Genomic DNA, 12,225 nt, shown 5'->3' with positions numbered 1-12,225 from the left:
GTGACCTTTTTTTCCTTGTGCCAGAAGAGGCCTAGGGCAGGGGTTAGCAAACTCTGGCAGTTGGCATGCTGCCTGCTTTTTGCAAATAAAGTTTTATTGGAATACAACCATACCCATTCATTTATGTTTTCTGTGGCTGCTTTCATTCTGCAGCAGCAGAGTTGAATAGTCGCAACAGGGTTATGGCCCATGACTCTGAAATAGTTATTATCTGGCCCTTTAAGAAAAATTCTGCTGACCCTGGCCTAGAGCATCTGAATTAGAGTTAAGACCTAACAGGCTTGTCCTCGTTCCAGGGAAATTACTAACAAGCCTTTCCCATTCTACAGCGCTGGCGAGAACCTGGGGTTGGGGCCACAGACGCAGACTCCGATGAGTCTCCCAGCTCCTCAGACACATCGGACGAGGAGGAGGGCCCCGACCGGGTGCAGTGCATGCCGTCCTGAGGCCTCATACCCAGGAGGGGCGGGCTGGGGCTGCCAACCCGATCCTGCCTGGACAGCCCTTTCCTGTCCCAGGCCCTTACATTCAGCAGACACGCACTTTGGACTTTTGCTTTAGATAAAAAAGAAAGACATCCCAGGAGACAGACCAGAGGGGGAGTGAACCTGCGGAGTAGCTAAGAATGGGAGCCAAGCCCCGGGATGAGCTCCATGGAGAGGTGCACAGGGCTCAGCAGAAATGGCCTCTCCCCAAAGCCTTGTTTTTTGGGAGGGGGGAGCCTATTTTGTTAACTGGTTTGGGGTAGGGAATGGGGTTTCCTTTTCTTTAATCTCCCTTGTTTCTTGGGTGGGGGGGTGGGGATAACTGGCTGTTCAGTACCAATGGGCCAGAGTGGGGGTGGTAGAAGTGCCACTCTCTCTTTGGTTTAGGTTTTTGGCCTTTTTCTTCTTTATTTTTTAAAAGTCTGTGACAGTTGCATTGGTTTTTTTTTTCCCCCTGAACAACCCCAACCCAGGATCTTGTTTTTTTCTGGGAAGTCCTTAGAGCCCCTAACCATGCCACACTCTTGACTTTCTTTCCCACCCATTCATCCTTTGTACTTCCCACAGTGTTTCACACTTGATGATGTGTCCTTCACGTTCTTCTCTTAATCCCATCACCCCTAACTAGGTCTGGTGAGGGAGGCTGGGGGGGTGGGAGGAGGGGCAGAAGTGGAGGAAGAATAGGAAGGATGTGTTACCTCTTCTGTTACTTTTAAAAAAAGTTGTTTGGTGGCAGCAATCTCCTTGCCCTGTCACTGTTAGAGGCCTAATTTTATATCTATAAATATATTAAAAAGCAAGTCAAACTTGGATGTATCACGATAAAATTATTGTCAGTTTTAAATACCTATATATTCTCTATGACTACAATAAAGGGACTGAAAGGAGAGCGCGGAAGTAATAATGTTGTGGTCACACTGGGTTCAGCCCACCCTGTGTGTGTGGCCATTGGAGATCGGGGCAAACTCCTTCAGTTTTTGGAGGCTCAAGAACAGAAGGATCCTCAGTTCTGCCCTTCCCTGCCTCCTGCCGCGGTTTCGGGGTTGGGAAAACAGGAAGATTCCTTTCAGTTCTTTGCCTCAGATCTCCTACCTCTCCTTCTGTCTTGTGGGGGTTCCCAGGATGGCTCTCCTAACCAGAGGCTGGCCCATCTTTAAAACTTGACTGAACTCGGACTTCAGGAAGGGTTCTGCCACTGCAGACTCTCTCTCCTCATACTGTATGTGACAGAGGACACGTTCACTCTTAGCATTAGCTGCTTGATTCTTTAAGCCACCCACCTCACCCCAGCCGCTCCATTCTTAGTGCAAGAGTGTAGTAGAGAAAGCCCTCCTGGCTTGGCCATTACAGCTTGTCCGCCTCTTGATACCTTGTGATTGAGGGACACATCGTTTAAGGATAAAGATGGCTGGGGCTTGGACACCCATCTACCATCACTGGTCACGGATATGAAAGGCCTAGTTGAATTCTTGCCCTATTGCTTGTGCTGCTATTTCTTTGCGCCCCCAACCAGGAATTCTGCACCCTGGGGCAGTCTGATTCTACTAGAACAGGCCAGGAAGGAAGGGAACAGAGAAAGGATGGAATTCCCAGACACTCCTTCCTGCTGGCCTTTTTCTTAGCAACTGTCAGACCAGATGTGAGCTGCTGCACGTCCCGCCTGAGGTAGGGGACGTGTGGTGACTGAGTGGTCTGCGTTCCCACGGCTGGTGGGGTGACGGAGTGGCCTGAAACCCGTGCACTCTGGAATTTGTTGTGCATTTTCTCTCAGTAAAGCTTTTTTTTTTTTTTTTTCTTTCTGACTGCTGTTGTGTGTGGCCCGTTTGTTCCTCATGGGCCAGTTCTGTTCGTGCCAGCGTAGGTGCCTGGCCCTGTCCTTAACTGCAGTTTGGGGCGGTCTGGTCTGGGATAGCTGTGTGTGCAGGCGCAGGCTCCAGCTGGAGACTCGTGTGCGTAGGGCAGCCCCATAGCTCAGGGCCACTTAGGGGACCGGGGAGGGAAGGGCACCACGAGGGCTAAACGTTTCCCTGGCCTCCGTTCCGGGCTGCAGTGAGGGATGTGGGGGTATTCACCCTCCCTTCCCAGTCAAAGGCTCCCAAATCCTTCACAGAAATTCTAGAATCAGATACATTACAGTCAGTCACCTTTATTCCAGGGTTAGAACAAGGCCGTGCACACTGCAGACAGAGGAGCATTACGATAGGGACAATCTCACAGCCGTACGGGGGTGGGAGGGCGGTTAGTCTTTTTAGATGATTTTGCCTTACAGAGATACTACTAGACTCTGCTGAGAATGACCCTGTCTCCCTCCTCCCAACTCACCCTCTCTCTTCAGAGAAGGCTCCTATTTCTTCCCTTTCTCTCTCACACACTCTCTCACATCACATAAATCCTGACTGGAAGGACAGTTCATGCTCAGTTCCCCCTCTCCCAATTCGACAAGTATCTCTCTGTCCTTGAGGGAGAAGCCAGACAGGGCTGGGTGAACGGGGGGAGGTCCTTTAAGGCAGAACTGTGGAGTACTCCAGGTGGACGTGTTAAGGCAGGTGTCCGCAGCAGTGGCCAGAGGGGCCGGCGGGGCCGGGCCGGGCGGGGAGGACAAGCTGCTCTCCGGCCAGTCTGGCTTCTTCCCTCTTCCAACAGCCAGTCCTCTCCTCCCACTTACGTTTTGCTCCCACATCGTACAAGCTCTGAACTTCAACTTTCTCTAGTCTCTTGAGATGGCGTGTGAATTTAAAGTTTAATTTTCATTTTGACTGTGTAGCAACTTGACTGGCACTCCCTTGGCCGTGGCGTTCCCCTCCCACCCCCACCCTGGCCTAGACAATAAGTTAATGCTAGACACCACAGGAAAGGGCAGACATGGCAGTGCGGGTTTAATATACATATATGTAGATCTATATGTACACACAGTTAGCACGGTCAGGGTGGGGAGAGCATCTGGGCACAGGAAGGAGGCTGGGGTCTAGCGATGTGGCTAGGAGGCATTCACGAGCCCAACACGCCAGGATATCAAGGGAGACGGGCTAGCAAAGTCCCCTCCTGGACTGAACTGGGTGGGGGGGGGCAGTCAGTGCAAAGGAAAAGGCTCTAATTAGCTTCTTCCTTTCTTTCCTGCTCGGGGTGCTCTAGACCCCAGAGAGGGAAGGTCACCTGTAGTAACCACGCTGGGACCCTGTGGGTGGGGCAGGGTTGGAGCTAAGACCTAAGGAGCTCACTCCTCAGCCTCCCTAGGTTTGGAGTCCGTGTGTGCAACAGTCTGAATAGGAATAAAGGGAGTGGCAAAGAGGACCCCACTCTGTCTACATCCCCATGTCTGGTGCAGTGGGGCCTGCTCCCAGCATGGGCTCTTGGGGGTGAGGGGACTCTAGTATCTAGCTGGGTGCTCATGAAGTTTGTACTTTGGGACCAGGGAAGGATCCTGTGGTCCTCTCTCATTAGATCCCTGGCTCATACCCATCCTAGGCCCATGGGAGGGGAGCAAAAAGGGACCTGCTGGGGCCCAGGCCCTCCAACCCGAGGAACATCTAGAAAGGATCCCTCCGCCGATCCAGCACGGGGTACAGACGTGGAACTCTGGCTTTTCTTTGCCCCTTCCAGGTGGGGGTTGGGTGACCACCTTCCCTCCCACTGCTTTTCACTAGATGCACCCACCTCGCCCCATGCTTTCCCTCTAGCTTGGCTCCTCAGTGTAGGAAAATACAGGTCCTTTCTGCTCCCACACTTTAGCCATAGAGGAAAGGGCAGTAGGAGGAATGTGCCCATTTCTATTTGCATAGAAATAGCCCCCACCTCCCCCTAAAGTGGGGAAACGAAGCCCCCCCCCCCCAGCCTGACCCCCATCCCCTCACAAGGAGGAGGAACTAGATGAGCTAGACATATAGACAGACAGCCAGAGCGTGCGCACACGCACACACACGCGCACAGTAAGGGGGTTAGGACCAGGTTAGTAAGTGGGTAGACTGGGGGGGTTGCCCTTGCCCCTCCCCTGGAGGCTGGGGGAAGGGAGTGGTCCACTGAAGGTCCAACCTTCCTCCTCTCCTCCCCCTCGCTCAGGCTTTCTTCGGTGGCGGAGCCAATTTGATGATCTCTTCCTCAGAGGGCTGCCGGATAATGTCTGGGGGGCAAAAAGGGAGGTGCCAGGGACGGAAGGCATGGGAGACAGGCCCACCACGTCCGCTTCCATTTGCCCCAAACCCACGCACTCCAAGGATCACCCACGGGAGGGGGCAGAGGTGCGTGTTAGAGACACGGGCTCCTACCTTTGTACTTCTTGGCACTGGGGATACGGGTTAGCTTGGTGTCCAGCTCATCCTCCTCCGAGATCTTCAGAACACGGGTTCTGTAGTCCACCACCATGGTGAGTAGGTCAGGGCGGCGGGAGATCTCAAAGATGTGCTCAATGTAGGAGAGGTTGTCTGGAGGAAGGCAGGAAACAGGGTCAGCCAGGCTGTAGAGGCCGGCTTCCCCTGCCCTACCAGACCGGGCTTCTGGAACCTGGTTATCGGAAGGGGCAGCACAGGAAGAGAAGGAGCTCCTGAGCAGGACCGGAAAGCTAAGACACCAACAATACAGAGGGCTGTTCCCAGGAAGAGCAGGTGGTTGGTCAGTGAAGTTCCCAACTTCGGGAGTGAGGAGGAGGGATTCAGGCTAAATAGAAGGTCCCATGTTGTGGGCAGGGGAGAACAGAAAAATGAATTGGCCTTCCTGATACCCTACACCCACCCTGTGTCCCTTCCACTCTTTCTCCAAGTCAGCGTCAGAATTTCCTGCTAGCACGTGCGGGACTGGAGGGGTGCAGTCTCTAGACAAAGCACGCGTGTGGCCAGAAGGACGCGCTCCGCAGCTGGGCCAGTTCTAGGAGACCGTGGACGCCCTCAGTCCTTCCTCCGCGGCTCCTCCCCTCGGACTACTGCAGGTGCCTCCTAATGGGACCGTGTCCACCTCAGCCTCCCTCCCTGCTCACCCCCAGGGCCCTCTGGCGGCTCACCCCGTCTGCTCACACCCCAGCCCTCAAGACCCTCCATGGCACAGCCTTAACGTACCTTTCCAGCCACTTCTAAACTTACTCGGCCCCCAGGCAAGCTAAGCGGGCTCCCTTGCTCTGCCGGACACACTGGACGCTCCTGCCTGTGTGACTCTGGTCCTTTGCCAAGTGTGCCCTCCTTTGGACCCTGCCTTTGAAATCCACTTGCCTTTCAGGGCCATCTTAATAGACCAACTCCCCGCCCCAAGCCTGTCCCAGCGCAGCGGTCTCTGGCCGTGGATGGGAGAATGTTAGAACGTGTGGTTTTACTTCGATCACTTTTAACTCGTATTTTAGTGTCCTGTGACAGACCGATGCTCTCGCGTCTCACAGTAACACAGTGGTGCCCGGGCACCGTGTTGGCTGTGAGGACCGCTGCTCTCAGTGTGCTTCCCTTTGCTGAACGGACTGGGCCCGAGAGGCTGGGGACCCGCCCGCCCCCCACCTTTGTCCAGCTTGTTGTGGCTCTCCAGGAAGCTGAACCAGGCACTGCCAGTAGTGATCTCCTCGCTCTTCTCACTGGGGATGTCCTCCTTGCAGGCCGACTTGAGCTGCTCCAGATCTTCAAGGGTGATGTTGTTGGTCAGGTCCTGGAGGAGGGTCCCGTACTCGGCCATGACTGGGGTTGGGAGGAACAAAGAGGCTGCTGAGCTGGAGGTGCCGGTAGGGTTTACTCACTGGCACCTCCCACCAGCACCTCCACTCTGCCGGGCGGGAGTGGGGGGGGCGGTGAGGCAGGGCGGAGGCCAGCAGGGAGGCTGGCGAGGGCCGGGCTGGAGGGGGGGAAAGGAAGGCCTCAGGGCGGTGGGAGGAGAAAGGAAGAAACGCAGAAGCTAGGGGCCAGGCTACAGCCTAGAGTGACAAGTCACACCTCCTTACCCCCATCTTTTTCTCCTCACCCCCCTCCCCAACAGTAACCCTGGCAACAGCTCCCCTGACTGAGGAGGCGGTTACCATAGCAACCTGCTCCAGACTCTCTCACCCGCTGCCTCCAAGGCCCCCCAGAATCGCCCCACCCACCTGCAGCCCCTCCCCCTGTCAGAAAAGAAAGAAAGAAAGAAAGAAAGAGAAAGAAAGAAAAGAAAGAAAGAAAGAAAGAAAGAAAGAAAAAGACTCCAAAACAAGCATCAGGCAGAGGCTGCCTGGCTATGACAGTGAGCGGCTCAGAAGGGGCCGGAGGGGGTTGGAAGGTTGGAGCTCGTGTGTTCTAGCTTCCATTCGAACCCAGAAGCAAAGGGGACCCTCACTCCCAACTCCCCACCACCTCACTAATGACTCATTTTGGAAAAATGCCTGGGTGCTTGGTCTAATGGTCCCCTGGCCCCTCCGTGCCCCCCTGTATTCAGTCCTTAGGGCTCCGGTGGGCGGGGAGGGGAAGCAGTGAGCCCCCCCCCCCCCCACCTCTGCGGAGCCTGGTTTCTCCCTTGATTGACGCTGGGCCTCCACGCAGCCCCCTCTCCTAGCCTTTGTGCTGCGCCCACAGCCCCCGCGCCCAAGAATACCAAGCGGCCGGCTCTGGCCCCCTGCCCAGTTCCCAGGCTGGCTGGGTGGCAGGGGAAGGGGTTTAGATGCAGCTCTGGGAGGGGGGCAGGAGAGGGGCTGCCGCTCCTGCTTGCGTCACCGTCACCGTCTGGCTGGCACTACCTTCGGGACGGCCTCCACAGGGGGCTGGGTGAGGCTGGGCCTCACGGGCCTCCAGCCCGTCCCTCTCTCGTGGAGGTCTTCGGGTGGGAAGGGAGAGAACATTCAAGGCCCTCCTTGCACTCACCAGGTAGAAAGTGTGTCTAAGGAAGAAGGAAGGTCAAACCTTAGGATGAACTTTCTGGATGAGATAAAATGTAAAGCTCTAGTAGTAAGTTTAAAAGGGGCTCCCCCCCGCACAATGAAGAAATATTTTTTTATAATTAGAAAAGTAAAGCATTTTAAAAAGTACATTATATCGTAAGCTGTGTGGCTAGACCAAGGGCCGGGGCAAGGGGCTAGATGACCTTGTACTTGGCTGAGACTGCCCACAAATCACCCCAACAGTGGGCTGGGAATGCAGCAGAGAGCAGGGGGCATCTGGTCTAGATGCAGAGAAACTGAGGCAGAGAGGCATGGCATCGTAAGGGAGGCATGGACCCAGAAGTCCCCATTCCAGCCCCCTATTTGGGCCAGAACAAACAAGCCTCCCTTGGTGGCAGGCACCGTGACACACACAATGGGCCAGGCAGCAGGGCCAGCAGGACCCCCACAAGAAGCAGGCACTCCCAGGCACGCTCACTTGCACACCCAGGTGCAAGCAGACAGAAGGGCCCAGCGGTGGCCCTGCCAGCCTCGGCCAGGAACAATGCTCTCGGACTGTCAGCACCAGGAACCGTCAATGCCTTGAAATCTAGGTCACGGCAGCAGGCTCTAGAGCCCAGCCCCCACCCCACTGATAATCCCGGGACAGGAAAGGGGTGTGATGGGGAGGGGGTCCAGGCAGGAGGAATTAATGGGGGGGTGGGGAGAGCTTAAAAGGAAGGGGTAGCAGGCTGCCCCCAAGAAGACCCTGCCCCTGGGAGGAGACCTGGGACCAAGCCCTCAGCTGGAAAATGGGACAGCATTAGGAGTCATCCTGTCCTGTTTTCACGTGGAAGAAGAGATTGTAACTAGATCCTGGGGAAGGAAAGTATGTGTGTGTGTATCTCCTGGAAGGAGTTAAGGTTTAGGGCTCTGAATCTAAAACACAGACTTGGGGGGGTGGGGGGGATTAATCTGTGTGAGTGAGCCACCCACAAAGGCTGGGGGGCGGTGCGTAGGAGCTTTCTGAGAGCATGAGGCCCACGCAAGGAGGCCCCCAAGAGGACCGGGGGGTGGGAATGTCGCCAGCGCTGTGCGCGTGGATGCTGCGTCCTGGGTGTGGGCACAGGTATGGGGAAGAGGCAGTGGTGAGCATCTGTGCGGGCGTGTGCATGTTCTGGGCATGGATGTGTACGTGCCAGCACTGGACGTGTGGTGGTGCGAGTACGTGCTCCGTGTGTGTGTGTGTGTGTGTGTGTGTGTGTGTGTGTGTGAAGCAGTGAAAGCATGTGGAAGGTCTGTAATCACAGGCTCACATCCAGAGAAAAGGGGAAGGGTGAGGAGACCCTGCAGAACGAGGGAGGGCTGGGGCTGGGAAAGGGAAGGAGGCTGCAAAGGAGATCCTGGGGGGAGGGCCCGGGACTCTGCGGTTACCATGGCAACCTCAGTTCTGGGTGCCACCCCCCCACCGGTCAGGACAATGACACCACTGGATGGGAGGGGTATGGGGAGCGAGTAAGAAGGGACAGAAGCGGTGGAGTAGGGCCCCCTGAGGAAGCGGGGGCAAGGCAGCCTGGCTGCTCCCTCCCTGGAGGGATCCTGCTCCCCAGGCCTGGGTGTGGCTGCAGGGCAAGGCCAGTTCCTTGGGGCATTTTGGGGTACAAGGAAGTGGAATCTCCTTATGCGGCGGCTCTTGAGTCTCACCGATCAATCATCGTCCCTGGGGTGGTGTGGTTGTGGTGGAGCTTGGCTCCTTCACCCTCCCTGTCCCTTTCCTCCCGGAGATTCAGAATTCCTTCTGGCCCATGAAGAAGTCTCCTCCCCTCATAGCCCAGAAAAGTCTTCCTGATCTCTGGAGCGGTGCGAGGCTGCCCAGGGAACACACCAGGCAGCCTGGGCGGAGGCCATTCTTGGGACAGGATACCAGGGCAGGAACCGGGACCGGAGCTGAGGCTGCCAGGAAGTCAGTCCCCTTCCCTCCCGGATCATTCTGTGCTCTGCTCACTGCTTCCTCACACCTTCCTTCCTTCCTTCCTTCCTAGCTGGCCCCAGGTGGGGCCCTGACAAAGGTGGAACCAGCTGAGGATGCTGGGGAAGAGGGGCAGGTCAGGATCTCACAGGCTGGTCTTTGGGGGTAGGAGCTGGGAGCAAGACGGGTGGTCCATGGGCACTGGGGGAGGAAGGAGCAGACCCCAGGGCCCTCCGAGAGGCCTAGCCCGAACGGGACAACCACCTGTGCAGGAGGAGGGAGCACCACAGACCTGCTGTGCATCCTGACCATCCCCTCTCCCCTGAGGATTAGGAGCCACTGCCCCTCCACGCACCCCTCCCCTCTGCTTGCGGCTGAGGGGAGGCCCAGCCCACGGCAGGTGCGCGCACCTGGAAGCCCCAGCACGGGCAGGAGGGGTCATGCTGCCTGGGTTCTGGGGTGGGACGGTGATCAAGGAGAGGCAGAGGAGTGGGTGGGGAGAACACAGGGTGCCCATTTTAAATTCTACCTGGGCCCCAAGTTCAAGCAGTCCTCTAGTTTGTCCCTAATTATTCCCTTAATATCACACTCAGCTGACTTCTTCTCTTAGCTTCCATTCAGCTTTGGGTGGGGGGCAGGGAGTGTCTTTATTCTCTAACAAAGGAAGGAGGCTCTAAGACTCAGCCAGCCTGGTAATGAGGGGAGGCAGGATACCTGGGCCTCAAAATGTTCAGCTCAGTCCAAGAAGAAGGATGGGTTGGCCCTGGGCACAGAGACGGTGCTGAGCCTTCAGCGCTTAGTCTAAGAGGAGAAAGATGGACCCAAGGTGGGGGCGTCGGGAGATCCTGGCACTGGGTCAGGCAGGGCAGAGAGGGAGGGCTGCCTGCTGGCGAGTGGGCTCACCACTCAGCTGGTGGGGCCTCTCCTCCTCCTGTTTGTTTCCTTCCCATCTCTCCCCCTCATCCACCCCCTCCCTCCAGTCTCTCTCTTCCTCCTTTTCCGTCGGTGGGCTTTCATCCTATCTCACTTGGTGGCAGCCCTGAATGCCAACGGCTTCTGGGGCCTGTGATTCAGTGTCCCCATGTGAACACCGAGGGCCACTGAGCGATTAGGAAGGAGTGAGCTTCCCTGCTGTAAAGGGATCATCACTTTGGTGGGGAGGGGCCTGAGTTGGTTGGTGGGCGTGAGGGTCTGTGTGAAGGTATGGCCTGGCAGGACGGGACTCCGTGGCCCTCTTCATGCATGACGCTACGTGCACACAGGACGGGCACAGGTGTCAGGAAAGTGAGGAAGTAGGCAACCGGGGCATCTCTGGCAATTTCCCCAATGGAGTGCTTAGCCACAAAGGGAAGAGCAATTAAAGCTAATCGCTCTGACAGCCCGGGGGCCAGACTCATCGAGAAACAAAACCCACGGATTCAGCATGTTTCCCGAACTCCCCACGGTCTCACCCCATCGTGCTTTCACCCCCGCCGGCCGCTCTCTGAGCCAGTGCAGCCCAGCCCCCAGACCTCTTCCCACTCCTCTGACCATCTCCGTGTCGCTTCCTCCCGTTCCCGACTCTGTCGCTGTCCCTCGCACACATTCCCCTCATTCTCTCTCTCTCCGACTTGGGCTCCATCCTTGGCTGACTCATACTCATTCTTTTTCTCCCTCTCCTTTTCTACCACCCCCTCCTCCGTCCCTTGGCCACTCTGGGCCGCAGAAACCAGCCACTCCCAGCACCCGAGGCTCTCAGTGGACCCAGCGAGAGAGGCCCCCAGCAGCCCTGACCTCCCCACTCCGCCAGCTTCAGAGCAGCGGGCAGGCTCCGTCACTCCGGGTCCTGTGTCCCCGTCCTGGAGTGAGAGCAGGATTTCCTCCCAGCTCTCCTGTTGGAGAGACGGGCAGCCAGAAGTCCGGGGCTGGGAGAATCTGCCCAGACAGTCAGGGTGGCGGCGGGGACAGGGCCGCCACTCAGCTGTCCTGCGGACAGATGTGCCTCCAGGAGGCACATGGAGGCAGTGGGGGGAGGGGGATGTGTAGTGCGGGGACGGTTGTGATTTGCTGTATGCGAAGCGATGTGTGTAAGAGTCACATGGGTGTGTGTCACCGTGTGTGCTGGCGTGTCTCTTGTAGGTGTGTGTGTCCCTGTCAGTTCCGACATGGAGTGTATGCAATTAATCGGGGCTTTTACGTCGGCTCCCTCTCTCCACGCCCAGCTCCTGGCCACCCCCCGCCCCGGCCCCCGGCCCGCGCCCGCCGATCCCCGCCCTGGCCCGCGGGCCGCGGCGGGGCGGGGGAGGGGAGGGGAGCCTGGCCGAGCCGGCCGCGCGGGAAGCGGGCTCCCGCCGAGACCCCGGGCCGGGCCACACGCACCCCGGTCAGCGGACGCCCCCTCCGGCCCCGGCTCGCCGCCCCGACGCGGCCCGGCCCCGAGCCTGCCCGCCCCCCACCCCCCGGCCCGCCTCTCACCTCCTCGGGCTGAGCGCTCAGGGTGCGGCTCTCCGGCGTCCCGGTTCCTGGGGCAGCGTCCGGAGCCTCCTCCTCGGCTCCCGCCGCTCCTGCCGCCGCCGCCGCCGCCGCTTCCGCCCGCCGAGCCCGAGCCCGAACCCCGCGCGCGCCCCGCCCGGCCGGCCGGTGACGTCAGCGCCGGGGGCGGGGCGGGGTGGGGGGCGGGGGTTCTGGAAGGCTCGCGGGTGGGCTGCCGAGGGCCGCTGCCGGAGTCTCCCCCCGCCACCCCCGGGCTGCGGGACCCCGCTCCTGTCCTGGCCACCTTTCGGTGACCACCAAAGCTGGGACCCTGGGGAGCACAGGGGAGTGAGGGTTTAGGCCTTTGGAGGGCCTTGGGCCTCTGATCCTCTTAGCTGGCTGACTTGTGTTGGGAAAAACCTCTTTCCTCCCCTTCTGGGTCAGGGGACCGGTAGCGAAGGGCCGGAGGACCGCTCGGACTCATCCACACTGGAGGGCGGGGTGGACGTAGGGATGCCGGCGGGAAGCCA

General features: G+C 58.1%; 2 protein-coding genes across 8 annotated transcripts in view; one reads left to right on the top strand and one right to left on the bottom strand.

The window, feature by feature from the left end:
- The window catches only part of DCAF8 (DDB1 and CUL4 associated factor 8), a 40,307-nt gene extending 38,057 nt beyond the window's left edge, over window positions 1–2,250 (top strand). For all 7 annotated transcript variants that reach the window (XM_021682063.1, XM_021682064.1, XM_021682066.1 and 4 more), the window contains one exon: window positions 330–2,250. In XM_021682063.1, the coding sequence (XP_021537738.1) occupies window positions 330–446 (117 nt within the window). In that variant the 3' untranslated portion in view covers window positions 447–2,250. The remainder of the gene's footprint in view (window positions 1–329) is intronic.
- A 336-nt stretch (window positions 2,251–2,586) lies between these two features.
- Window positions 2,587–11,824, bottom strand: PEA15 (proliferation and apoptosis adaptor protein 15). Its single transcript, XM_021681911.2, has 4 exons — window positions 11,699–11,824; window positions 5,957–6,130; window positions 4,748–4,903; window positions 2,587–4,602 (listed from the first exon to the last, which is right to left on the bottom strand). Exons 2-4 carry the CDS (start codon window positions 6,126–6,128, stop codon window positions 4,538–4,540), a joined length of 393 nt encoding a protein of 130 aa, XP_021537586.1. The 5' UTR covers window positions 6,129–6,130; window positions 11,699–11,824; the 3' UTR covers window positions 2,587–4,537.
- Window positions 11,825–12,225: the final 401 nt, after the last annotated feature.

Source organism: Neomonachus schauinslandi, chromosome 6, assembly GCF_002201575.2.
Source record: "Neomonachus schauinslandi chromosome 6, ASM220157v2, whole genome shotgun sequence".
NCBI lineage: Eukaryota > Metazoa > Chordata > Mammalia > Carnivora > Phocidae > Neomonachus > Neomonachus schauinslandi.
This window is presented reverse-complemented; position numbering and strand designations above follow the sequence as displayed.